This window comes from Tupaia chinensis, unplaced genomic scaffold (assembly GCF_000334495.1).
Source record: "Tupaia chinensis unplaced genomic scaffold, TupChi_1.0 Scaffold000067_1, whole genome shotgun sequence".
Taxonomy (NCBI): domain Eukaryota; kingdom Metazoa; phylum Chordata; class Mammalia; order Scandentia; family Tupaiidae; genus Tupaia; species Tupaia belangeri.
Window position 1 is genome coordinate 682054 of NW_006159526.1, and position 26641 is coordinate 708694.

Genomic DNA, 26641 nt, shown 5'->3' on the forward strand with positions numbered 1-26641 from the left:
GCGCCGGCCGAGTAGAGCTTGCCGTTGCTGAGGCGCATCTCGCGGACCGCGCGCAGCGACAGCAGGGCCCGGCTCGGGCCGCCCGGGCGCCGGCGCCGGCGGGAACGCGACGTCTTGCGGCAAGACACGGCGTGGCGCAGCTCCTGCAGCATCTCCTGGCACACCGACACCTGGGGGCGGCGCGGGGTGGTCACTGCCGGGGCCTTCCAGACCGTCCTGGCGCTGTCCTGTCCGCGCCACCCGCCGCCAGAGCACCTGTGCACACTCCCCCCTCCCCTTTCCCGTCTTCACACCTCCCTCCTCTTCTCACCTCCTCTCTTCCTGCCTTCTACCCTCTCCCCGGCTTTCTGTCTCGCCCCTCCACTCGTTCGTCTCCCGTCTCCCCGTTCTTCCTGGCTCTGCCCCTCACGTCCTATCTAGGCTCCTCTCCTGCCTGTCTCTGCACTGTTTTCTGAAGGCCTCTAGTCCTCTCCGCCTACTGGTTTCCCATCTTCTGGCCCCATTCATGCAGTTATCCCAGGGCGTATTTCCTGAACCCTGCCGTGGGCCAGGCTCTCTGGGCACTGGGGTACAGCAGAGAACAGAACCGAAGCCCCAGCCGTCCTGGAGGTTGTGTTCAAGTGTGTGGAGACAGACACACACATGTGGATGCATGTAGCATGTTAAATGGTGACGAGTGCCCTGGAGGAAAATAAAACAGGAAGAGAGGCAGGGGTGCAGGTGGGGAGTTAATGCGAGTTTGAGATGGGACAGTCAAGGGCAACCTCGCTGGGAGGAGGGCCTGTGGAGACCTGGGTGGAGGGCATTTGGGTGGACAGCAGAGCAGGGCAAGGGTGGAGGTGGGAGCCCCTTGGCAAGGTGGAGGAACAGAAGCATGGATCGGGTGGCTGAGATATGGGTGCGAGGGGGCGGGAGGGAGGAGGTGAGGTCGGAAGTGCAGAGGGACTGACTGGGCCAAGGCCCACAGCCTGGAGCCTTCTAGGAGAGGACTGCCGTTTCACAGGGTCACTCTGGAGCTGAGCTGCGATGGAGGACAGACTGCAGCGAGGCCGCGGGCCAGAGCAGGTACTGTAACCTGGCAAGAGATGGCGAAGGCTGGACCAGAGTCCGTGAGAAGGACCTGGATTCTGGAAATATTTGAAGGTGAAGCCACAGGTGAAGGTGAAGCCGGAGTAGGGTCATGAGGAAGGGAGGAGTGAAGGACGACTATAACTGCCGGCCTGAGCCACTGGCAGGGTGGCCATGCCTGCTGGGAGGCTGGGCCTCAGTGCTGGACACAGAGCATGATGGGCATACCTGTCACGCATCCTTGTGGACATGCTGGGTGGGAGCTGAACTACACACTGGGGGGCTCGGGGACTAGGCAGGCAGCCTCCAGGGTCTCATCTTACACTCTTGGCACACTGACACCCGGGGGCAGTGGGCGGACAGTGACCACCCCAGGTGTCGGTATGCCAGGAGGTCCAGAGGAGGCTTGATCCCCCCTCTGACATGGCAACATAGTATGTGGGAATAACAGAACATGGCTGGGCCTGTCAGACATCTGGCATTCAGACCTGTGTCTCACTTCCTCCCAGATCACCAGCTCTGGGGGACGGCAGCTGCCATGGCATGAGGACACTCAAGCAGCTGTGCGGAAAGATCTCTGTGTGAGGAGCTGAGGCCTCCTGCCAACTGCCACGTGAGTACACTCAGTGTGGTCTTTGTTTTCTGCGTCTTCGGATGTTCTGACATCTTCAAAATATTGCAAGCTGAGGAAAGACTGTCTCCCCCAGAGCTGTTCTTAGAGCTTACACCTTAGTCACTCAGACCGAACAATATAGTGTCTTTACCCCCTTCACTAACTCCCACACGCAGGCTGATGGTACCCCTCCTGGGGGGCAGTCATCCCAGAGGCCACCGTTACTCAAACTGGCCAGCCCTCGTTGCTTACTCTCCTGCCTTGTCTTTCTTGTAGAAACCCCAAGAAAGCGTGTGGCCCAGGCTTTCCTGTCACTTCTGCTGCTAGCCCCTGACCAGACCTGTGGCTCTGCATGACATGGCAAGTGTGGCCCCTCGTCTCAGGAATATACTAAAAATCATCCTCCAACGGCATTGGCCTCTCTACTTCTGGTCACCTCCATAAATTAAAACCCCATGGGTACTTTGGGGACAGTGAGCCATCTGACAGGCAGCTCCTCCAGCCCGAGGAGAGCCTGCAGACCACAGTGGTCCCAGCCAACGTCATGACCATGACCTCCCCAGAGGCTCCAGGATGAAACTGCTTAGGTAGAGTGACAGTCTAGGAGTCACCAGCCGTCACCAGCCCATAGAGGTCTTAAAGCCATTTGCCAGATGAGATCGTCAAGGAAGCAGAGAAGAGGAGTCATCCAAGGACCCAGAACCCCCCAACAAATGGGAGTTGGAGAGAAAGAGGAGCTCTGATAATGGTGCCTGGGAAAGGGGCCCGCAGGTGGCATAGTGGTTAAGGAACTGAACTCTCACATGGCCAACAGCGGTTTGAGTCCCAGACCTAGTGGCTTGAAACTCACACTGGGCACAAAATCCTAAAAGGAGAATAGAGGCAAAAGGATTGTGGTATGCCCAGGTGGGTGATTTTTCTCTCTCTCTGTTGGGTACACACACCCTATAGCAAAAAAGCTCTCTCTCTTTAATAAAAAAAAAAAAAAGCCTAGGAAGGAGTGACCAGAGAGGTAGGAGGAAGGTAGGAGAGGGCAGAGAGGGAAGGGTTGGAGGAAGGAGGAAGGACAGTGATTAGCTGCACTGAAGCCTGCTGGCCCCTCACAGAGACCAGGCCTGCGACTCAGGCCCTGAATCGTAGACGTGGAGGTTGCTGGTGACAAGAGAGGTCAGTGGGCTAGTGGGGACAAGCAAGGTTGGAGTGGGTCCGAGAGTGAACCGGAGAAGAAAATCCAGAAACAGCAGGAGGGGAACTCTCACAAGGCTGCAAAGGGAAGGGGAGAAAGCAGGTGGTGGCTGGGAGAAGCGGCAGGGGAAGGCTTCTTTCCGCAGGAGAAACAGCAGTGTATGCCGACAGGCGCGGTCCAATTGAGAGGAGGACAGGAGAGAGCTGCTGCAGGGGTGTCCTTGGGAAGGAGAGGGAGGAGGCGACCTGGGCAGAGGTGGAGGGCTCCTTCAGAGGCGACGGCCACGTAGAGAACATGGCAGGCAGCTAGAGGTGCGGAGGTGGGGCTCAGGAATACATGCAAAAGGCTGGAGATGGTGCAGAGACGGTGTGGGGAGACGGGCAGTCTAGGGGCCTGGAGCGGCTGGTCTGGAAATGGCGTCACCGGGCAGCACCAAGGGCCCGGAAGTGGCGGTCCTACCCGCAGCGTGAGCATGGCCAGCAAGCCCTCACTGTCCCCTAGCCACCTGGCAGCTTCCTCATCACCTGTTTCTTCTCAGTTTACTACTACCTCTGTGGCTCCCCACCCCGCTCTCTCTGCACCCCCTCACCTCCTTTCCCCTGCATCTTTGTTGCTTCCAGGGCCCTTGTTCCCCACCTGGGCTTCCTGTCTCCCACCCCATCTGCCCTCTCACCTCTTCTTTCCCCCTGGAGCCTCTTAGCTCCCCTCACACCTCCCCAGGCCCCCAGGCCCACCAGTTACGGCTCCAGTGCCTCCACACTCCCTCCCTTCGCCAGCCTCCTCACCTCTTCAGATTCTGCTGACCTCCGCGTGGACCAGATGAACTCCATGACCGCCACGAAGACAGCAATGATTAGGCCACAGATGAGCACAACGAAAATGCCACCAATGTTCTCCATCCCCAAGCCTGCAGGGGGGGAGAGCCATGGGGTCGGGGCTGTGGTCATGGGGCTGGGGGTTCTTGACAGGGCATGCCATGTGAGGGGTGGCTGACCTTTAGCACGGTGGTCCTCCTCCTTGGGGCACCGGCCCCCCTCCCACCACTTGCGCTTCAGGATCTCCAGCCGGTTGTTCTCCTGAAGCTGCAGGATGGCCAGTGTGATCTCGTCCCGGAATGGGGAGCCTGCAGCGGGCACACGAGGGGGCGGATGGCACTGGGCCCTGGAGGGCTGCCCACCACACCCCAAATCACGCCTCACCACGGCCTCCCCTTGCTGCTCCACAGGTGCCTCCTGAGCCCACCCAGTCTCCCCAGGGCAGTTGAAGGGACAGTTTCAGGAACAGTCTGAGTCCAGGTCTCCTCCTCCTGCGCTTCCAACACTCCAGCGGCTTCCTGCTGCTGCCAGGATGAGGGCCTTCCCTTGGCCTTCAAGATCCTGTGCTCACTGGCCCCGCTGTCCTCGGACCCCCCTGGCCCTGCAGCCCTCTCAGCTCGTCACGATGGCTCCTAGCTGTTCCCAGAACCCACCCAGCACGGTCCTGTCCTGGGACCTTTGCTCTAGCCTGGAATGTTCCTTCCCTCACTCCATTCAGGTCTCGGCTCTCACGCCAGCTCCTCAGGAGTCGCCCTGGCGCCTGTGTTAAGGCGGCCCCAGCAGGCCCGCCAGCCTCTTCCCCTTCGTTTACTTCAGGCAACGTCAGGCCTGACACCAGGGTCGGCTCTGCGGTCTGCAACCCCCAGCAGGGGGCAGGAGGGCTGGGCCTGGCAGCTGCCCCTCTGTGGTGTCCCTGCGTCCAGGGTGGACCCTGGCTCAGGGCCGGGCACCAGATGGACCCACTCAGTGAACAGATTCCTACCTGCCCCCATCCTCTGGACCTTCTCTTTCCACCCCACCTCAGGTCCCCTTGAATAATCCTTGAGCCCCAAACACCCTGTACTTTAGGGTATGTGCGTTCACCAGTGAGAGATAGAGAGCGACAAAGGGAAAGTGAGAAATCATCCCCCGGGGGATGGCCACACCGCAGTCCCTTCTGCTCCGGTCCCCTCCTGGGATTTGGGGCACACACATATGTGCACTGGTGTGAATTTCAAGCCACTGGGCGTGGGGCTCGACCATGGTCAGTCATGTGGGAGCCCAGCGCCTTAGTCACCGTGCCCCCTGCTGGCCCCCACTGAGACACTTAAGCATCGACTACATGCCAGGAATTAGAGAGATGGGTGAGAGGGTGGTGACCACTTCTCAGGCACCTTCTATGTGCCAGACCCTCGGATAACAGAAATCCCGCCATGTCTCAGGGACCCTGTGAAGAGGTGAAAATCACCACTGGGTCACGCGGCTCGTGTTTGGAACAGGGTCCCCGCCATATGCCACCCCCGCTGCTGCCCTACCCAGCGGCATGCCGATGCCATAGCCCTTGGTGTCGAGGAGGCCCCCGATCTGGGTGAGGTTGCAGTTGAGGCGCCGGTGGTACTCGTTCATGGTGGACTCCAGCAGGAAGGCGTAGCGGGAGTTGAGGACGCGAGCGATGCCCTCTTCCGTGCTCTTGACGAACACGCTGGGCTGCTTGGACTGCATGTAGTTCCACATGCGCTGGTATGTCTGGTAGCGCGAGTTCTGGGGGGAGGGCGGGCGGGCAAGTCAGGTGAGCCCTTCCCACCCTTCTTCCTTTCCTGAGCCCTGTCCCCTGCCCTCTAGGAAGTGTCCCTCAACCCAAAAAGCAGTGGGACTAGAGGAAGACAGAGCTGAGGACAGAGCGGACACAGGACGGGCAGACTGTCCAGGCCAGGCTACGTCGTCCCCACGTGGCTCTGTGACCTCCCAGACCTACTCTGCTGTCTCCCGCCTGGCAGACCTGGGGGTTCACCCCCTCTTCTCCCTTGGCCCTCAGCCAGCCCCGGCCTCCTCCAGACCACTGGTCTACCCCTGAACGGGCCCCAGAAGGACCTTCCAGCTCTAAACGGCCCCCTCTGCTCAGTGACCGCTCCTGCCTCCCCACGTACACGCTCGTCTCAGTGCCACATCTTGGCATTGGAGGGCTCGTCGCCCCTGACCTCCTCGCCAGGCTCGCTTCCTTTCCTCCCCCCGCCCCCCACCCTCAAATACACAGGGATCAGCCCCTTTCACCTTGAGGGGTTTCCCCTCCTCTCTTCTGGCCCATTTTTCTATGTTCAGTCTTTCCAGCAGCTTTGTTGACCCCATTTGACCTGTATGGTACTGATATGACATCAGATTCCACTCAGGTGACAGTCCTGTTCCCCGGCCAGACGACGCCATTCTCCACGAGAGCACGGCTGTGTCTTCTGCTCCTAGACTGACTCTCTGCCATCACCCACAATCAGCCCTCGGACCCAGGAGGCCCCACCCAGCCCACCGGAGCTGCTGTGCATGTCTGGGATCCCAACCCCAAGCCTGGGAGGTCCTGGCGGCCCCACCTGGAAGAAGGTCATGGTGGAGCCGGCGTGGATGGTGCCGTACTCGATGTTGGTCTGATCTGCCAGGTCGTCGGCGGATTCTACGGGCACCTCCATGCGCTGCACCGTGAGGAAGGCGGCCAGGTTGGCCGTGTAGGAGGAGATGATGATCAAGGTGAAAGCCCACCTGAGGGGCAGGAGGGGTGAGCCACAGGCTGGAGCCGCCCCTGCAACCCTGCCCCCATCTCCCCCGCCCGGTGACTCCCATCCAGATGGCTCAGTGACCGCAGACTGCTGGGGAGGCTTGGATCGTAGATTCTGGAACCAGACTCCCTGGGTTTAAATTCTATTTCCAGGGCAGCCACAGTGACACAGCGCATCATCCCTGTCACTCGGTGATGCTGGGGCTATGTAGGAGGGTCCTGGGTTCATGTCCCAAGGTCTCCCTGTCCTCACATGTCTGTGATCCTAGATGGCTCAGGCAAGGGCTCTCTCTTACACAGAAGAAATGAATAAATAAACTAAAAAAAGGATATTAAAAAAAATACTGCTTCTAGAAACTTCCACTTCCAGGTATGAGAGGGCAAGATGGTCTGAAAACACTTCCCACCATGAACAACTAGAAAACTGGACAGGTTGGGACCAGCAGTTGGCGTAATGGCTATGTCACTGGACTCCCATGTAGCTGACCACGGTTCAAGTGCTGGACCTGGTGGCTTAAATTCACACTGGGCATGTATGTGTGCGTATGTGCCCAAGACCCTGAGGGGAGAATGGAAAAGGGATTGTGACGTGGCCATTCCCCCTGGGGGTGATTTCTCGCTTTCTGTCTCTCTGTTTCTGTCTTTCTGGTGAGTGTACGTGCCCTATAGCAAAAACCTTTCTAAAAAGAGAAAAGGAAAACGGGACCAGCTAAAGGACATAGGATGACAGGCACTGCAGTCCTGTGACCCCTGGGAAAAGAGAAACGAAGTGGGCCTCGTCCAGGCTGGCCAGCTGGATTCAGTTCAGACAGCAGTGCCAGGCAGGGAAACCCACAGTCCCGCAGTCCTGCTAAGCTGCAGACAGAGGCTGGCGATCAGAGACCAACATGACTGGCGTTCGTGGAACAGAACACCCAAGAGAGGGAGCTGCACAGACAGAGAAGGGTCTGGAAAGCTGGAGTCCCCCCTGAATCTGGCTGAATGCCCATCTGTGCATGCATGAGATGAAACTAGGGAGCTAGCCAGGAAAAACTTTCAAGGAGAGAACAACTCCCAGAATCCAGACAGAGCTAGGAATCTTATGAGCTCCCCTAGCCAGAACAAAGACCTCACTGAATACATGAGACACTTAGTTGAGACCCCAAAGTGTAGCACGTTAGAAGTAGGGTTAAGTTAGCCCTAGAATGAAGGCCACACTATGTCTGTCCTGGAAAAGCTTAAAAACAGGCCTGAGGGGACCAGCAGTTAGCGTAATGGGTATGTCACTGGACTCCCATGTAGCCGGCCATGGTTCAAGTCCCGAACCCGGTGGCTTAAACTCGCACCAGGCATGTGCATGCAAGCCCAAGATCCTGAGAGGAGAATGGAAAAGGGATTGTGACGTGGCCATCCCCCCGAGGGGTGATTTCTTGCTTTCTGTCTCTTTGTCTCACTCTGTCTTTCTGACGAGCACAAGCACCCTATAGCAAAAACCTCTCCAAAAGGGACCAGCAGTTAGCATAATGGCTATGTCGCTGGACTCCCACGCAGTCGACGGCAGTTCGAGTCCCAGACCCAGTGACTTAAGACTCACGCCAGGCGCGGGTGCGTGTGTGCCCAAGATCCCAAGAGGATGGAGGAGGGATTGCGGTGTGGCCATCCCCCCTGGGGGATGATTTCTCACTTTCTATCTCTCTGTGTGTCTGGAGAGTGCACACGCCCTATAGCAAAAACCTCTCAAAAAAAACACAACAACAACAACAAAAAAACCTCAAAAACCAAACAAACAAAAACAAAAAAACAGGCCTGAGAGGATTAAATATACCTCACAAGTAACTTAACTGCCTTCCAGAAAGTCTAAGACTGCTGGTCTCCATGGCCTGGTGGTTAAGGTAGCCAGAGCCCATATGACCAACCACGTGGTTTAAATCCTGGCTCCAAAGGCTTGAAAAGCATGACAGGTGTGTATACATGTGTACCCAAAATCCCAACAGGATGAAAAAATGGAGAAGGGACTGCAGTGTGACCATGTCCCACTGAGGGCCCCTTCTCCCTCTCTGTCTCTGACAAATGCACACACATCCTCCAGCAACTTTAAAACATCTTTCTTTGCAAAGAGGTTTTTGCCTTAGAGCACGTGCGCTTGCCAGATAGAGACAGAGAGATAGAGACAATGAGAGGAAAGTGAGAAATCACCGCCCAGGGCGAGTGGCCATGCCACAATCCTTTCTCCTCCATTCTCCTCCCAGGATCTTGGGCACGCACCTACATGTGCCTAGCATGATATTCAAGCCACTGGGTCCAGGACTCCAACTGTGGTCAGACATGTGGAAGTCTAGTGATGTAACCACTACGCCATCTGCTGGCCCTAAAACACTGTTTTAAAAAGTCTAGGATTCTTGGGACCAGCAGTTAGCAATGGCTATGTCGCTGAACTCCCATGTAGTCGACTGCGGTTCGAGTCCCAGACCCCGGGGGCTGAAACTCACGCCGGGCACGTGTGCGTGCGTGCCGAAGATCCCAAGAGGAGAATGGAGGAGAAGGGACTGCGGCATGGCCATCCCCCCTGGGGGGTGATTTCTCATTTTCTGTCTCTGTCTCTCTCTGTCTTTCTGGCGAGTGCACACGCCCTATAGTAAAAACCTCTCAAAAAAAAAAATGTCTAGGACTCTTTAAAAGAAAACTTATTCAACAATGTAAACAACATGAAATTCATAATGTCTCCCGTCTAATAAAAAATGACCAGATATAAAAAGGTGCAGGAAAATGTGACCTATAACCAAGAGGAAAACTACACAATCGAAACACCCACAATTGACAGAGGAAATGGAATTAGCACACAAAGACATTAAAGTAACTGTTGTGGGGACCAGCAGATGGCATAATAGTTATGTTGTTGGACTCCCATGTAGTAGACCGCAGTTTGAATCCCAGACCCAGTGACTTAAAACTCAAGCCAAGCACATGTGTGTGCATGCCCAAAATCCCAAGAGGAGAATGGAGGAGAAGAGATTGTGGCATGGCCATTCCCCGCCCACCCCCCAGGGGGTGATTTCTTGCTTTCTGTCTCTCTGGTAAGTACATGTGCCCTATAGCAAAAATCTTTTAAATAAAAGAAAAGCTATTTTAGAGCCAGCCTGGTGTTAAGGAAGCTGGATCCCACATGGCTGACTGTGCAGTTCAAATCCGACTCAGCAGTTTGAGAAACATGTCAGTCATTGTGCATGCATGGTCCCAATCCCGAAAGGATGGAGAAGTGGGAGGCAATTACGGCATAAACTCATTCCAGTTGAGCAGGGTGGGGGTGGGGGGTTGCTGTCTCCCTTTTCCTCTCTTTCTGTCTTTCTCTGGGTGTGTACGTGCCCTTTCTTTTTTTTTTTTTGGAGAGGTTTTTCACTGTAGGGCGCGTGCGCTCGCAGACAGACAGAGAGAGACATAGAGACAGAAAGCGAGAAATCACCACCCAGGGGGGATGGTCACGCCGCAATCCCTTCTCCATTCTCCTCTTGGGATCTTGGGCACACACGCACACGCGCCCGACGTGAATTTTAGTCCAGCGACATAGCCATTACGCTAACTGCTGGTTCCCTGTATGTGCCCTTTGACCAAAATAAATAAATAAATAAATAAATAAATATTATAATTATATTCGCAGGCCTAGCCACAATGGCACAAATAGCAGCATGCCACCCACCCAATTAGGGTCATGTGGGAGGCCTGGGTTTGGATCCTGGATCAACGTGAACAGGCCTGGCATGGCAGTGTGCACCTGTAATCCTAGCTGGCTGAGAGGCTGGGGCAGAGCACTGCACATAAGACCCTGTCAAAAACACCTCTCTCCTTCCCTCCTCCACCTCTTCCTCTTTCTCTCTTTCATTAAAAATTTTAAAAAACGGGACCAGCTGGTGGCGTGGTGGTTAAGGCGCTGGACACTCCCACGTGGCTGACCAGGGTTCAAGTCCTGGACCTGGTGGCTTGCTTTCTCACTTCCTCTCTCTCTCACTCTCACCCGCTGTCTCTCTCTGGTCAAATTAAAAAAATCAACAAATGAATAAATAAAAAAGAAAATAATTATTTAAAAAATTTTAAGAAGCACACACAACTGAAATACACATATACATATTAGAATGCTCAAGGATGCAAAAAAGAAAATTGAGAGAGAATGGAAGATATAAAAGAGAAGTGATGGAACTTCTAGAGATATTAAAATAACCTTGGGGCCAGCAGGTGGTGTGGTGGTTAAGGTTCTGGACTCCCATATGGCAGACCACAGTTAGAGTCCTGGACCTGGCAGCTTGAAAATCATGCTGGGTGCATGTGTGCATGCCCACAACCCCAGAATAATGGAGGAGAAGGTATTGCAGCATGGCCATCCCCCTGGGAGGGTGATTTCTCACTTTCTCTCTCACTGTCTCTCTCCTCTCCTATGAGTGCTTGTGCTCTATGACAAAAGCCTTTTAAAAAAATCAGAAAGGAAAATTTGTAAACTTTTTTTATTTTTTAATTTTATTGTTTAATGTGCCAGAGGAAAACAATGGGCCTGGGCACGCCACAATCCCTTCTACATTTCTCCACCCTGTTGGGATTTGGGGCACACAGGCACACACCCCTGGTGTGCTCCTTAAGAACCGTGGGGTAGGCCATGTGTGATCCACTCCCATAACCACTAAGTCACAGGACTAGCCCAGAAAGGAAAATTTGACTGGAAGGGCTTACAAAGATTAGATATTGCAGCAGAAAAGACCAGAGAATTTGAAGACAGAATAAGATCTATCCAAATAAAGCACAGAGAGGGGGGAAAAAATGTCTGAAAATGTGCACAGTGCCTCTGCAGCCTAAGGAATAATATCATGGCCTTACATATGTGATTGGAGTCCGCAGAAAGAGAGGCAAGAAACAGGTAACAGAAGAAATATTGAAGGAATATGCCCATATATATAGATTTTTTCTTTTCTTTTTCTTTTTTTTTTTGGAGAGGATTTTGCTATAGGGCACGTGCTCTCGCCGGAGAGATAGAGACAGAAAGCGAGAAATGATGCCCCAGGGGGGATGGCCACGCTGCAATCCCTTCTCCTCTATTCTCCTCTCGGGATCTTGAGCACGCACGCACATGCGCCCGGTGTGAGTTTAAGCCACCGGGTCTGGGACTCAAATCATGATCGACTACATGGGAGTCCAGTGACATAACCATTACGCTAACTGCTGGTCCCAAGGAATATACCCATAATATTAACTGAGGAAGTAATGGCTGGAATTTTTCAAATTTGATGAAAACTAGAAACTTGCAGATCCTAAAAACCCCAATAAACCTCAGTAAACCCCAAGTAAGATAAACACACATATATACAAAACACATCAAGGCACATTATAATCAATTGATGAAAACAAGCAATGAAGAGAAAACCTTAAAAGCTGTCAGAAAGCGTGAAGCCTGGGGGCGGCAGGAGCGAGGCCTGGCCTGCAGCAATGAGTCCCAGACCTGGCAGCTTTCTTTCTCTTTCCCCCTCTCTCTCTCTCTGGACCCACATAGGAAAGGCCCTGGGTTTCTGTCCTGGGACCTCCCCAGGCATGAGTGCTTGAGCCATGGTCCAGGTCAGCTGAGACTGGGGTGGACAGCAATGTGAAAACCCTGTGGGTAATGTTTCTCTCTCGCCCCCTCTCTCTCCCTCTCTTCCTTACTCAGGAAAGGAAAAAAAATTAAAAAGCAGCCTGAGGGAGGAGAGCATGTTACATACAGAGAACCCGAGATAAGACTGACAATAGAGGTCTTGTCAGAGTATGCATATGCAGGCGGAGAGGGATTGCACGCCGAAAGAAACATCGAAACAAAACTGTCAACCTAGAATTCCACATCCAACACAAAACCCTTTAAAGAAGACACACTAACACATTTTTTCAAACAAAAGCTGGGAGATCTAACTGCCAGCAGAACTGCACTTCAAGAAATGTTCAAGGAAGTTCTTCGAATAAAAGGAAAAATCATCTAGATAGAAGTGAGGATATACAAAAGAAACAGAGGACCAGAAGTGGTAGACATGGGTGTAAGTATAAAAGACATTCTTCGTTTCAAAATATGTCTTTAAAGGGGGCCGGCAGGTGGTGTGGTAACTAAGGGCACTGGACTCCCACATAGCCGACAGTGGTTTGAGTCCCGGACCTGGCGGCTTGCTTTCTCACTTTCTCTTTCTCTCTTTCTCTCCCTCTCTGGTCAAAATTAAAAACTAAGTAAATAAACAAAGTTAAATAAAATAATTCTTAAAAAAAAAAAAGTTAAAAAATATCTTTGGGGTCAGCAGGTGGAATGGTGGTTAAGGGCACTGGACTTCCACACGACCGACCGTGGTTTGAGTCCTGGACCTGGCAACTTGCTTCCTTTCTTTTTTTTTTTTCTTAAATAATTATTTTATTGGGACCAGCAGTTAGCGTAATGGCTATGTCGATGGATTCCCACGTAGTTGACCGCAGTTCGCGTCCCGGACCCGGTGACTTAAACTCACGCCGCGCGTGTGTGCGTGCGTGCCCAAGATCTCGAGAGGAGAATGGAGAAGGGATTGTGGTGTGGCCATCCACCGTGGGGGGTGATTTCTCGCTTTCTGTCTCTCTGTCTCTGTCTGTCTGGCGAGTACATGTGCCCTCTAGCAAAAAAAACCTCTCCAAAAAAGAAAAAAAATTATTTTAATTTTGTCATTATTATTATTAGTATTTTCCAGTTTGATCAGAGAGAGAGAGAGGGAAAGTGAGAAAGCAAGCCACCAGGTCTGAGACTCGAACTGCGGTTGGCCATGTGGGAGTCCAGTGCCTTTAACCACCATGCCACCTGCCGGCCCTGCTTCTCTCTCTCTCTCTCTGTCCCTCTCTGGTCAAATTTAATAAATAAATAACTAACTAACTAAATAAATAATGTTTGGGACCAGTAGTTGGCATAATGGCTATGTCACTGGACTACAGTTTGAATCCCGGACCCATTGGCTTAAACTCATGCCAGGCGTGTGTGCGTGCGTGCCCAAGATCCCGAGAGGAGAATGGAGAAGGGATTGCAGTGTGCAAATCCCTCCCGGGGGGTGATTTCTCGCTTTCTGTCTCTCTCTCTCTCTTTCTTTCTGGCGAGCGCACATGCCCTATAGCAAAAACCTCCCTAAAAATAAATAAAGTTAAATAATTCTTTTTTTTTTTTTTTAAGTCTTTAAAAGATAATGTGGCCAACCATACAGCACAGTGGTTAGGCACAGTGTAGAGGCATCTGGATTCCATATGGCCAACCATGGTTCGAGTTCTAGCCCTGTCTGTTTGAGAAACATGCCAGGCATGTGCACATGCGTCCAGGCTCCTGATGAGATGCAGACTGGAGGAAAAGAACTGCAGCATGACCAGGGCCTGTTGGGGGAATGCTTGCACTCTCTCTCTCTCTCTTTTCTTGTGTGCACACATGTGACCCTCTGGTATTTTTAAAAAAATTATTGAGTAAAGAAAACACACACATAGGGGACCAGCAGTTAGCGTAATGGCTATGTCGCTGGACTCCCACGTAGTTGACCGCGGTTCGCATCCTGGACCCGGTGGCTTAAAACTCACGCTGGGCGCGTGTGCGTGCGTGCCCAAGATCCCGAGAGGAGAATGGAGGAGAAGGAATTGCGGCATGGCCATCCCCCCTGGGGGGGGGTGATTTCTCGCTTTCTGGCTATCTCTCTCTGTCTGGCGAGCGCACGCGCCCTATAGCAAAAACCTCTCCAAAAAAAAAAAAGGAAACACACACATAAACCTAATATATTGTAGGGTTTGTAAGATGGGGAGAAATAATACATATGATAACAGCCAAAAGGGTGAAGGCGAGATGGAGGGATGGTGCTGTAAGAGCCTTGCCTCTTATGTAAAATGGCACGTTACTTGAAGGTATTTTACAATAAAGTAAAAGATGCGCGGGCCAGCTGGTGGCATGGAGGTTAAGTGGCTAGATCCTCCATAGTCAAGTGCATGGTTCAAGTCCCTGACCTCGTGGCTTGAAAAACACATGCTAGGTGTGTGTGTGTGTATTTCCTCCAATCCCGAGAATGGAGGAAAAGGGACTGCGTTGTGGCCATCCTTCCTGGGGAGGGAGTGCATGCTCACTTTCTTTCTCTCTCTCCCCTTAGCACACATACCCTATAGCAAGTTAAATATATAGATAGATAGATAGAGATATATATGCATATTGTAAATCTAGAGTACCACCTAGAAAAATAAGAGAAGTAGAACTATAGTTAACAAGTAAATAGTTAAGATAAACTGAATCTAGTGGACCAGCAGGTGGTGTGGTGGTTAAGGTGCTGGACACTCCCACATGGCTGACCAGGATTCGAGTCCTGAATCTGGTGGCTTGCTTTCTCACTTCCTCTCTTCCTCACTCTCATCCTCTGTCTCTCTCTGATCAAACTAAAAAATAAATGAATGAATAAATAAAATAAAAAATTATTAAAAAAAGAAGATAAACAGAATCTTAAAAATATCAATAAACCTGGAGCCTGCAGGTGGCTCGGTAGTTATGGGCACTGAACTCCCACATGGCCAACTGCAGTTTGAGTCCCAGATCTGGCAGCTTGCTTTCGCACTTTCCCTCTCTCCTTGCTCTCTCTCTCTCTCTCTCTCACTGTTCCTCTATGGTCAAATTAAAAATAATAATAATAAATAAAGTTAAATAAAAGCATTCTTTAAAAAAATCTCAATAAACCCCAAAGAAAGGGGGAAAACAAAATAAAGAACAAATGGGGGTGTGTGTGGCAGGTGGCGTGGTGGTTAAGGGCTGGACTGCCACATGGCCAATCACGGTTCAAGTCCTGGACCTGGAGGCTTGCTTTCTCACTTTCTCTCTCTCCCTCTCTCATTCTGTCCCTCTCTGGTCAAATTAAAATAAATAAATAAAATTAAAGAAATAGTTAAAGAAAGTGGTCACATTTAAATCCAAGCATATCAGGACCAGCAGATGCTGTAATAGACTCCCATATGGCCAACTGTGGTTTGAGTCCCAGACCCGGAGGCTTGAAACTCACACCAGGCACGTGTGTGCATGCCCAAAATCCCAAGAAGAGAACGAAGGAGAAGGGATTAAAGCATGGCCATCCCCCCTGGGGTATGATTTCTCACTTTCTGTCTCTCTGTCTCTCTCTGGCAAGCACACATGCCCTATAGCAAAAACCTCTCTCTAAACGCAACCATATCAACAACTATAATAAAGGTAAATGGCAAGCCATGGTCTATAGGCCGAACCTGACCCACTGCCTGTTTTTGTATAGCCCACAAGCTAAGCATGGTTTTCACATCCTTTTCTCTAACTTTGCCAGACAGTGAGTGGACGGGCTAGAGAGAGACACAGAAAGAGAGAAAGCACTCCCCAGGCGGAATGGTCATGCTGCTATCCGTTCTCCTCCCTGTCTCTCCCTCCTTTAGGGATTTTGAGCACGCGTACACATACATCTGGAGCGTTCTAAGATTCGGATCTGGGAATTGAACCATACAGGATCCAATCATACAGGATCCAGTCACCTAAACTCCCAGGCCACCTGCTGGCCTATAATTCTTAATGATTTAAAAAGAAATCAAAAGAATTTCTCATGACATGAATTCTAAGAAATTCAAATTTTGGTGTCAGTATCCATAAAGTTCTATTGGAACACAGCCTTACTTGTTTGTTCATGTAGTATCTGTGGCTGCTTCTGTGCAATAGGAAAGTTAAGTAGTTGCTGGGACCAGCAGTTGACATAATGGCTATATCGCTAGACTCCCATGTAGTCGACCGTGGTTCGAGTCCCGGACCCTGTGGCTTAAACTCACACCGGGTGTGTGTGCGTGCGTGCCCAAGATCCCGAGAGGAGAATGGAGGAGAAGGGATTGTGGCATGACCATCCCCTCTCGGAGGTGATTTCTCGCTTTCTGTCTCTCTGTCTGTCTCTCTCTCTGCCTTTCTGGTGAGCACATGATGCACCCTATAGCAAAAACCTCTCGGAAAAAAAAAAAAAAGGAAAGTAGTTGCAACAAAGACCAGATGCCCAAGAAAATAAAAAAATATTTAGTATCTGGCCCAGTACATAAAATGTTTGCCAACCCTTGCTTCAAGGTCTAAGTATAAGCTGTTAATAACGTACTTTAGGAAGCCACAGGTGGTGTGGTGGTTAAGGCACTGGACTCCTGCATGGCTGACTGTGGTTCGAATCCTGGACCTGATGGCTTGCTTTCTCACTTTTTCTCTCTCTGGTGAGCACACATATTCTATAGCAAACTTAAAAGAAGAATACATCATTAAAACACACACACACTTTAGGACTAATGGTAGTGCAGTGGTAATGCAACTGGACCCACATGGAAAGGTTCTAGTTCGAGTCCTGGGGCATCCCTGGTACATAACAGGTGCATATACATGCCTGTGATCTGGACCAACTGAAGCTGGGGGGTGGATCATGGCATGAAGAAATAAACTAAAAAAAAGAAAGAAATACTTTATAATGATACAGGTAGGCTGAGAGTAAAGAGGATGAAAAAAAACCTTAGTCTACAAATACTAAGATCAGAAAGCTGGAATGCTTATATTAATATCAAATAAAATTAACTTCAGGGATCAGCTGATGGTGTGGTGGTTAAGGTGGCTGAATCCCATATGGCTGGGTGTACAGTTTGAGTCCTGGATCCAGCAGCTTGAAAAACACACCAGGTGTGTGTGCATGTTAACAAATCTTAAGAGGAGATGGAAGGGAACAGCAGGTGGCATAATGGTTATGTCACTGGACTCTCACATAGTCAACTGTGGTTCGAGTCCCAGACCCGGTGGCTTAAACTCACGCCAGGTGTGTGTGTGTGTGTGCGTGCCCAAGATCCTCAGAGGAGAATGGAGAAGGAATTGTGGCGTGGCCATCCCCCCTGGGGGGGGTGACTTCTCGCTTTCTGTCTCTCTTTCTGGTGAGTGTGTGCACCCTATAGCAAAAACCTCTCCAAAACAACCAAACAACAAAAAAACAAAGAGGAGATGGAGAAAGGACTGCAATGTGACTATCCCTCAGGAGATGTTTTCTCATTTTCCCTCTCTCTCTGGTGAATGCACATACCCTATGGCAAATTTTAAAAATTAACTTCATGGGGCCAGCAGATGGCATGGTGGTTAGGGGTGCTGGACTCCCACATTGCTGCTGTGGTTTGAGTCCTGGACCCGGTGGCTTGCTTTTTCACTTTCCCCCTCTCTCTCATTCTGTCCCTCTCTGGTCAAATTAAAATAAATAAATAAATAAAGTTAAAGAAAATAGCTCTTTAAAAATTTTTTAAAAAATAAAATAAAAAATTAACTTCAGAACAATGACTGTTACTAGGAATAAGGATAGTCATTAATACAATGACAAAGGGGTCTGGGACCAGCAGATAGCATAATGGCTACATAGCTGGACTCCCATGTAGTCAACTGTGGTTTGAGTCCCGTACGTAGTGGCTTAAAATTCACACTGGGCGCGTGTGCATGCATGCCCAAAATCTCAAGAGGAGAATGGAGGAGAAGGGATTGTGATGTGGCCATCCCCGTGGGAGGGGGTGGGGGGATTTCTCACTTTCTGTATCTCTGTCTCTGTCTCCCTGACGAGTACACGCACCCTATTGCAAAAATCTTTCTTTAATATAAATAAATAAAACAATGACAAAGGGGTCAATTCCTCAAGAAAATATAACAATTCTAAACATTTATGTGTCTAATTGCAGAGCTTCAAAATTCATAAAGCTAAAACTGATAGAACTGAAAAGACAGACACAATTTCTCCACAGTTAAAGGTAAAGATCTCAATGCTCCTCTCTAAATAACTGATAGGGGGAAAAATTGATAGGGACAAATAGAAAATCAGTAAGGACGCAAAGGACTTGAGTAACGCCATCAACCCCCACCCCTCACCTCCGCCCTACCAAGCCAGCAGAGGCAGAGTGCACACTCCGTGAACACACACACAGAGCGCTTACCCGCACATGCCATATGCTGAGCCAGAGAGCAAGTCTCAATAAATTTAAAAGGATTAAAGTTCTATAGAGAATGTTCTCTGACCACAACAGAACTAAATTAGAAATCAATAATAAAAAGATCTCTGGAAAATCCCCAAAGCCTGGCTCCATCGCCACCTAGCGTGTGCCCTTGGAATTGCATTCCAGTCTCTCACCTGTGCAGTGGATGCACCACAGACCCTTCCTCACAGGGCTTTGTGAAGAGAGAGTTAAACCTGGCACCCAGAAATGCTATTCCAGTGCTCACTCCGACTGTCTTAGGGACATGAGATGACTCAACGGCCTGGCGGCTGGGCCTTGGGTCCCATCCTGGTCCACTCTGTCCTTCCTCCTGGCACGTGAGTGTGGCCAGGGTCCCTGCAGACCATATGCATCTGCAGGGCCTGAAGACAGAAACGCGAGGAGGCCTCCCAACCCCCACCCCCATCCCTTTGCTCTGTGATGCAATCCCACCTGGGAAGGTTCCAGGTTCATGTCTGAAGACCTCTCTGAGTACTCTGAGCATGCATGTGTCCAGATCCAGGGCCCGCTGAAGCTGGAGTGGATCATGGCATCAAGGCCCTGTGGGGTTCTGTCTTTCTTGCTCATAAAAAAATAAATAAACTTTTTTTTTTTGAGCGATTTCTGCTATAGGACGTATGCACTTACTGGAGAAACAGAGATATAGAGAGGGAGAAATTCCCCCCAAGGGGGACAGCCACACTGCAATCCCTTCTCCTCCATTCTCCTCTTGAGATTTTGGGCAGGCACACACACACACATGCCTGGCATGAGTTTCAGGCCACCAGGTCCAGGACTAAAATCACCATCAACTACACGAAGTCCAACAACTTAACCACTATGCCACCACCTACTGCCACACACACCCCCAAATAAACTTTAAAAAAGCTTATTCAGGGTCTGATACACACTGGGCCCCATTCTAGCCAAGGATACAAGGCAGACATGGTGGCAGTGGGAGAGATGTGAGGTCTGTTTCAGCAAGGTGAGTTTGGGGGTCTTTATCTGGCACCCAGGAGGAGCCAGCTGGATATACGGAGAGGCCTGGAGATGCAGGCTTCAAGGCGGGTGAGATGAGCCCTGGTGGAGACTGCGGCTCAGGGAGCATGCCCAAAGAGGTGCTTGAGCAAGGCATTTGGAAGACATGGAGCACTCTGGTAGGCAGAGCGTTTCGTGGATGAGCCAGACGTCTGACAGCATGAAGCCCAGTCTAGACAACAGTGAAAACGCAGCACACATGGGACCAGTGAATAGCCTAATGGTTATGTTGCTGGCTCCCATGTAGTCAACTGCAGTTCGAGGTCTGGACCTGGCAGCTTGAAACTCAAGCCAGGTGTGTGTGCATTTGTGCCCAAGGTCCTGAGAGGAGACTAGAGGAGAAGGGATTGTGGTGTGGCCATCCCCCCCCCGGGGGGGGTTGATTTCCCACTCTCTGTCTCTCCAGTGAGGTTAAGTACCCTATAGCAAAAATCTCTTTAAAAAAAAAAAGGAAAGAAAATACAGTACACAATTACGGTCTAACTCCCAAGTATGTAAAAATTCAAGCTGTTTTTTTTGTTTTGTTTTCCGTTATTATAACATGGACTGGAATCTAGAAATACACGTCCTATTTGAATGAGGGACATTCAGTTGGTGTTTTGTTTGGAAGTTTGCCAAGAGCTGTTCACCATTTTGGAAATCACATCTCCGACAGCAGCTCCTCTCATGCTGGAGTCACCGGGCCAAGACTCAAACCAGCAGCAAGGGGAGTGTCACACTCACGCTCACTCGTATTTTCACACACACTCTCATTTGCCGACTGTTTCAAAGTGCCAGATAGCAAACGCGGACAAAATGCTATTAAACGATCTTCCTTCTTGTCACTCCAAGCTTCTTCGTCACAGTCTCTGGCTACCGCATTCTGTCTGGCATTCCCTCCAGGGCAGGGCGACAGGGCAGGGCCTATGCTGCCTACTGACAAGACAGGGACTGGGCCTGCAGAGAGGGGGTTGCACGTGATCCTGATGAAGCGGGGGTCGGGGAGGGGGAGAAGTCAGGCTGCTGGCTCCATCAGAGGTTTGGGGTTTTCTTGCCAGGAGGACGTGAGGAAAGGATGACCCAGGGGAGACTCGAGGCCAGCGGCTGAAGGGAATGGCCTAGAGCCAACCTGGAGATGAACGGCCATTGAAGCCAGCAGGACTCAGAGAACAGGCAAGGGAGGTCTGAGAACGCACTTCGTGGCACTTCACAGAGTGAGCGAGGGAGAGCGGGAGGGCCAGGGGCTGTGGACAGAGCAAAACCCTGGAAATGTCCTTTTCCAGGCAGTACTGCTCTGAGTGATGACCGCAGGAGGGTGTGACCACAGGAGGCTGTGGTGAGGACCCGGGAGGCAGGTTCTGGTAGCGCTGCTACCCCTGGGATAACGTCACCACCTCCCACTGGCCCACCACCAGAATGAGGCCAGTGGGGGGAGCAACTTGGTTGGCTGAGTCAGCCAGGGTCACATCTAGAGACTAATACACACCTGTTGAGTGTGAGAACATGTGGGAAGACTCAGGGTGCTGGAGAGAGTGAGCCCAGGGGCAAAGGAGGAAGGGTGGTGTGTAGGGAGGCCATTACTGTCCCCCACCCCAACACAGGACTAGATTTGTCACTGCCCACTCAGTCACCTTTTTCTGTCTAGAATGTTCCTTCCTCTCCCACGCATGGACGACCTGTATCAGCCCTAAGTACTTAACCCACATTCGCCTCCCCGAGGTCTTCTCTGACCACCCCCATTTTGCTGCCTCTCTAGAACATTTGGTGAGAATCTGATCCATGGCTATGCTGAGAATATTACTGGATTTCACTTGAGCTGTGTGGGAGGCAGAGTAAGACCCGTGTGACATCACCACCGAGCATGTCCACCTCCTGATCCCTGTAACGTGAACACGCGCCTTACGTGGTATAAAGGCCTTTGCAGATGTGATCAAGCTAAGGAGCTTGCGATGGGGAGATTATCCCGATTACTCAGGTGGGCCCAGGGGTCCTAATCAGTGGAGGAAGGGAATCAGAGTCGGAGAGAGATCTAAAGATGTCAAGCTGCTGGCTTTGAAGATGGAGGAAGGAGGCATGAGCCAGAGAACGTTGGCAACAACGAAAAGCTGGAGAAGGCAAAAGGGAATCTCCCTCAGAGCCTCTAAGAAAAGCCAGCCCTACCAACAATTTGATCTTAGCCCAGTGAGAGCTCCTTCAGACTTCTGGCCTTCAGAACTGTAAGAGGACACATTGATATATGTTTTAAGCCACTTCATTCGTGGTCGTTTTTCGCACAGGAAACATACATGGTAACATTTGAAATGATGCAAATCCAAAAATGTTTTTAAAAAAAAATCATCAAGATTCAAAAGTCTCAAAACCAGTGGACCAAGCGAAATGCCAATCGCCGCCATATGGCAGTTCCACTTACTTGGGAGAAACACCAGCGGCTCATTAAGGTTAGTCCTGAACTGAACATGTTTCAAATTAGACAGTAGCTTTGGGACATACTTGAATAAGACAAGGCAGGCAGTGTTTCTTTTTATGAGAGATTTTTGCTATAGGGTGCATGTGCTCACCGGAGAGACAGTGAGAAATCACCCCTCGGAGGGGGATGGCCATGCCACAATCCCTTCTCCATTCTCTTGGGATCCTGGGCATGCATGCACACATGTCTGGCATGAGTGTCGAGCCCCTGAGTCCAGGACTTGAATCGTAGTCGGTCATGTGGAAATCCAGCACCTTAACCACTAACCCACCTGCTGGACCCAGATGGCCAGGGTTTACCTGTTTACATGTTTATTGTGGGTTCCTCTGACCAGGGGCGGGATCGAGGCTGTTTCTTTACCCGGGTGCCTGGCACATGGAGGGGCTTGAGAAGTGTCTATGAAAGAACTGTGAATTCTGACAGGGAGTAGGTGAGGAAGAAGCATTCTTAAGAAGGTTGGAGAATGGCCTAGAGCCAACCTGGAGATGAACGGCCATTGAAGCCAGCAGGACTCAGAGAACAGGCAAGGGAGGTCTGAGAACGCACTTCGTGGCACTTCACAGAGTGAGCGAGGGAGAGCGGGAGGGCCAGGGGCTGTGGACAGAGCAAAACCCTGGAAATGTCCTTTTCCAGGCAGTACTGCTCTGAGTGATGACCGCAGGAGGGTGTGACCACAGGAGGCTGTGGTGAGGACCCGGGAGGCAGGTTCTGGTAGCGCTGCTACCCCTGGGATAACGTCACCACCTCCCACTGGCCCACCACCAGAATGAGGCCAGTGGGGGGAGCAACTTGGTTGGCTGAGTCAGCCAGGGTCACATCTAGAGACTAATACACACCTGTTGAGTGTGAGAACATGTGGGAAGACTCAGGGTGCTGGAGAGAGTGAGCCCAGGGGCAAAGGAGGAAGGGTGGTGTGTAGGGAGGCCATTACTGTCCCCCACCCCAACACAGGACTAGATTTGTCACTGCCCACTCAGTCACCTTTTTCTGTCTAGAATGTTCCTTCCTCTCCCACGCATGGACGACCTGTATCAGCCCTAAGTACTTAACCCACATTCGCCTCCCCGAGGTCTTCTCTGACCACCCCCATTTTGCTGCCTCTCTAGAACATTTGGTGAGAATCTGATCCATGGCTATGCTGAGAATATTACTGGATTTCACTTGAGCTGTGTGGGAGGCAGAGTAAGACCCGTGTGACATCACCACCGAGCATGTCCACCTCCTGATCCCTGTAACGTGAACACGCGCCTTACGTGGTATAAAGGCCTTTGCAGATGTGATCAAGCTAAGGAGCTTGCGATGGGGAGATTATCCCGATTACTCAGGTGGGCCCAGGGGTCCTAATCAGTGGAGGAAGGGAATCAGAGTCGGAGAGAGATCTAAAGATGTCAAGCTGCTGGCTTTGAAGATGGAGGAAGGAGGCATGAGCCAGAGAACGTTGGCAACAACGAAAAGCTGGAGAAGGCAAAAGGGAATCTCCCTCAGAGCCTCTAAGAAAAGCCAGCCCTACCAACAATTTGATCTTAGCCCAGTGAGAGCTCCTTCAGACTTCTGGCCTTCAGAACTGTAAGAGGACACATTGATATATGTTTTAAGCCACTTCATTCGTGGTCGTTTTTCGCACAGGAAACATACATGGTAACATTTGAAATGATGCAAATCCAAAAATGTTTTTAAAAAAAAATCATCAAGATTCAAAAGTCTCAAAACCAGTGGACCAAGCGAAATGCCAATCGCCGCCATATGGCAGTTCCACTTACTTGGGAGAAACACCAGCGGCTCATTAAGGTTAGTCCTGAACTGAACATGTTTCAAATTAGACAGTAGCTTTGGGACATACTTGAATAAGACAAGGCAGGCAGTGTTTCTTTTTATGAGAGATTTTTGCTATAGGGTGCATGTGCTCACCGGAGAGACAGTGAGAAATCACCCCTCGGAGGGGGATGGCCATGCCACAATCCCTTCTCCATTCTCTTGGGATCCTGGGCATGCATGCACACATGTCTGGCATGAGTGTCGAGCCCCTGAGTCCAGGACTTGAATCGTAGTCGGTCATGTGGAAATCCAGCACCTTAACCACTAACCCACCTGCTGGACCCAGATGGCCAGGGTTTACCTGTTTACATGTTTATTGTGGGTTCCTCTGACCAGGGGCGGGATCGAGGCTGTTTCTTTACCCGGGTGCCTGGCACATGGAGGGGCTTGAGAAGTGTCTATGAAAGAACTGTGAATTCTGACAGGGAGTAGGTGAGGAAGAAGCATTCTTAAGAAGGTTGGAGACAGATTGCCCAGGAGAGGCCACTACAGGCCTGGGGACCTGGGCTGGGCCCAGATAGTGAGGAAGGACAGCTGGCATGGGGGAGGGAGCCCAGTCTGGTCTGCCCTGCCTCTAACTCAATGCATGGTCTTTAGCAAATAAGTTGCTCCTCTCTAGGTCTGCTTTCTTTTCCTTTCTTTTTTAAAAAATTATTTATTGGGGGGGCGGGTGGCAGGTGGCATGGTGATTAAGGGCACTGGACTCCCACATGGCTGACCATGGTTTGAGTCCCAGGCCTGGTAGCTTGCTTTCTCACCACCCACTTTCTCAGTCTGTCCCTTTCTGGTCAAATTAAAATAAATAAATAGTTAAATAAAATAATTCTTTTTTAAAAACTGATTTATTGGGTCCAGTAGGTGGTATGGTGGTTAAGGTGCTGGACTCCCCACACAGTCAACTGTGATTTGAGTCCTGGACCTGGCAGCTTCCTTTCTCTCTCTCTCTCTCTCTCTCTCATGAGCATACATGTCCCATTGCAAATTAAATAATAATAATAATAATAATAATAATAAATAAAATTAAATAATTATTTTAAGTCATTTATTTACTCAGTATTATTATTTAATTTTGCTAGTGGGCACGTGATCTCACCAGTGACATAGAAAGGAAAAGTGAGAAAGCAAGCCTCCAGATCCAGGACTCTGACCACAGTCAGCCATGTGGGAGTCCAGCACGTTAACCACCATGCCACCTGCAGGCCCCTCTAGGTCTGTTTTCTTTCTTCTTTTTTTTGAAGTTTTTTTTCTTTTTTTTTGCTACAAGGCACATGTGCTCACCAGAGAGACAGAGACCACCTCCAAGGGGGTATGGCTATGCCACAATCCACTCTCTAGGGATCATGGGCACGCACCCATACACACTGGCATGAGTTCAAGCTGCTGGGTTGGGGACTCAAACAATCTTCAACCACATGGGAGTCCAGCACCTTACTACTACGCCACCTGCTGGTCCCTGGATCTGTTTCTTTTCTTTTTCTTTTCTTTTTTTTTTTTTTTTTGGAGAAGTTTTTGCTATAGGGCGCGTGCACTTGCCACAAGACAGAGAGAGACAGAGAGACATGAAAGCAAGAACTCACACCCCAGGGGGATGGCCACACCACAATCTCTTCTCATCCATTCTCCTCTCTGGACACACACACACACTCCCGCCGTGAGTTTAAGCCACCGGGTCCAGGACTCGAACTGCAGTTGACTACATGGGAGTCTAGCGACATAGCCATTACACCAACTGCTGGTCCCTGGGTCTGTTTCTATCCATAAAACAGGAAGAACATTCCCTACCCTCAGCATTTCCTCAGCTTTCTGTGCTTCTAATGAGAAAAAGGAGGCAAGAAGAATGCAGGAACTGTAAGTGAGCCCAGCTGCTATCGCCAGGACCAGGGCGGCAGGTGGGCGCTCTGGAGGCCAGGCCAGAAGCACCAGATCCCATGGATTTTTAAGGAGAGAGGGGCCAGAAGGCGGCGCCGCAGTGAAACATGGCGGTCTGCAAGTCGGGCCTGCACAGCAAGGTCACCGGTGTGAATCAGAGACCCCCGAGCGTATCCGGCATGTGAGTGCTGTGATCCGGGGTGGGCTGGGGCTGGATGGTGGTTCCAAGGGGGAGCTACCTCTCTCCCACTCACGGAAGAGGTAAATAAATGAAAAGAAGAATGAGAAATCTGATTTGTGAGTGAATGAGCCCGACTTTTAAGTGCTGATGTCTAATTCCCAATTTTTTTAAAACTGGGGCCAGACGTTTCAAGTTGTCGGTGTCTGCCCTCTGACGTGCAGCTGCATGGGCTGTGTTAGGGAGACAAGCTCTGTCCATGAACTGGGGCCCGTGGGGCTTGGAGGGAGTGTCTGGGTGGGAAGGCTGTGCTCAAGTGCTGAGCAGGGCAGCAGTCCTAGTTCCACTAGGGTCCTGAGTGCTGCGTCAGCTCACGGAGCACCTTCCACACAGCCTCTCTGAATCCCTGCAGCCCTGAGACACGGGCGTTTGCACCCCCATTTTTCAGATAAGGAAACCCAGGCATGGAGAGGGACGTGACCTACCTAAGGTCACACAACTAAGACAGGCAGAGCTGGGCTCAGTTCTTCCTACCCATCCAACTCTCAGTGGGGAGCTGGGAATCTAAGGGGCTGCAGCAGCACTCTGGAGTGTCACCACCCGGGCCTCAGAAGGGCCCTCCCCAGCCCCAGGCGGAGGCAGATACAGGTTCTCACCAGACTCCGCTGACGCATCGCGTGGACAGTGCCCGGGGCATGATCTCCGAGCCCTGCTGCATGAAGCCCCCCACGGGGAACCAGAGGCTGTTGCCCAGCGTGTACTGGTTCTCGAGGATGTGGGGGCGCGCCCGCAGGCACGGGTGCGGGTTGTACCACTCACAGGTGGGTGCGGGTTGTACCACTCATAGGGGCTCAGCCTGTGGAGAGACAGGGCGGGTGGACGGCCAAGGCGGGGGGG

At 51.0% G+C, this 26641-nt stretch overlaps 1 protein-coding gene across 1 annotated transcript in view; it reads right to left on the reverse strand.

The window, feature by feature from the left end:
- Positions 1–690: 690 nt before the first annotated feature.
- The window catches only part of GRIK5 (glutamate ionotropic receptor kainate type subunit 5), a 100739-nt gene continuing 74788 nt past the window's right edge, over positions 691–26641 (reverse strand). The window contains 7 exon segments of the mRNA XM_027766722.1: positions 691–1075; positions 3653–3774; positions 3862–3990; positions 5197–5422; positions 6241–6406; positions 26401–26561; positions 26564–26600. Of these exon segments, the coding sequence (XP_027622523.1) occupies positions 998–1075; positions 3653–3774; positions 3862–3990; positions 5197–5422; positions 6241–6406; positions 26401–26561; positions 26564–26600 (919 nt within the window). The 3' untranslated portion in view covers positions 691–997.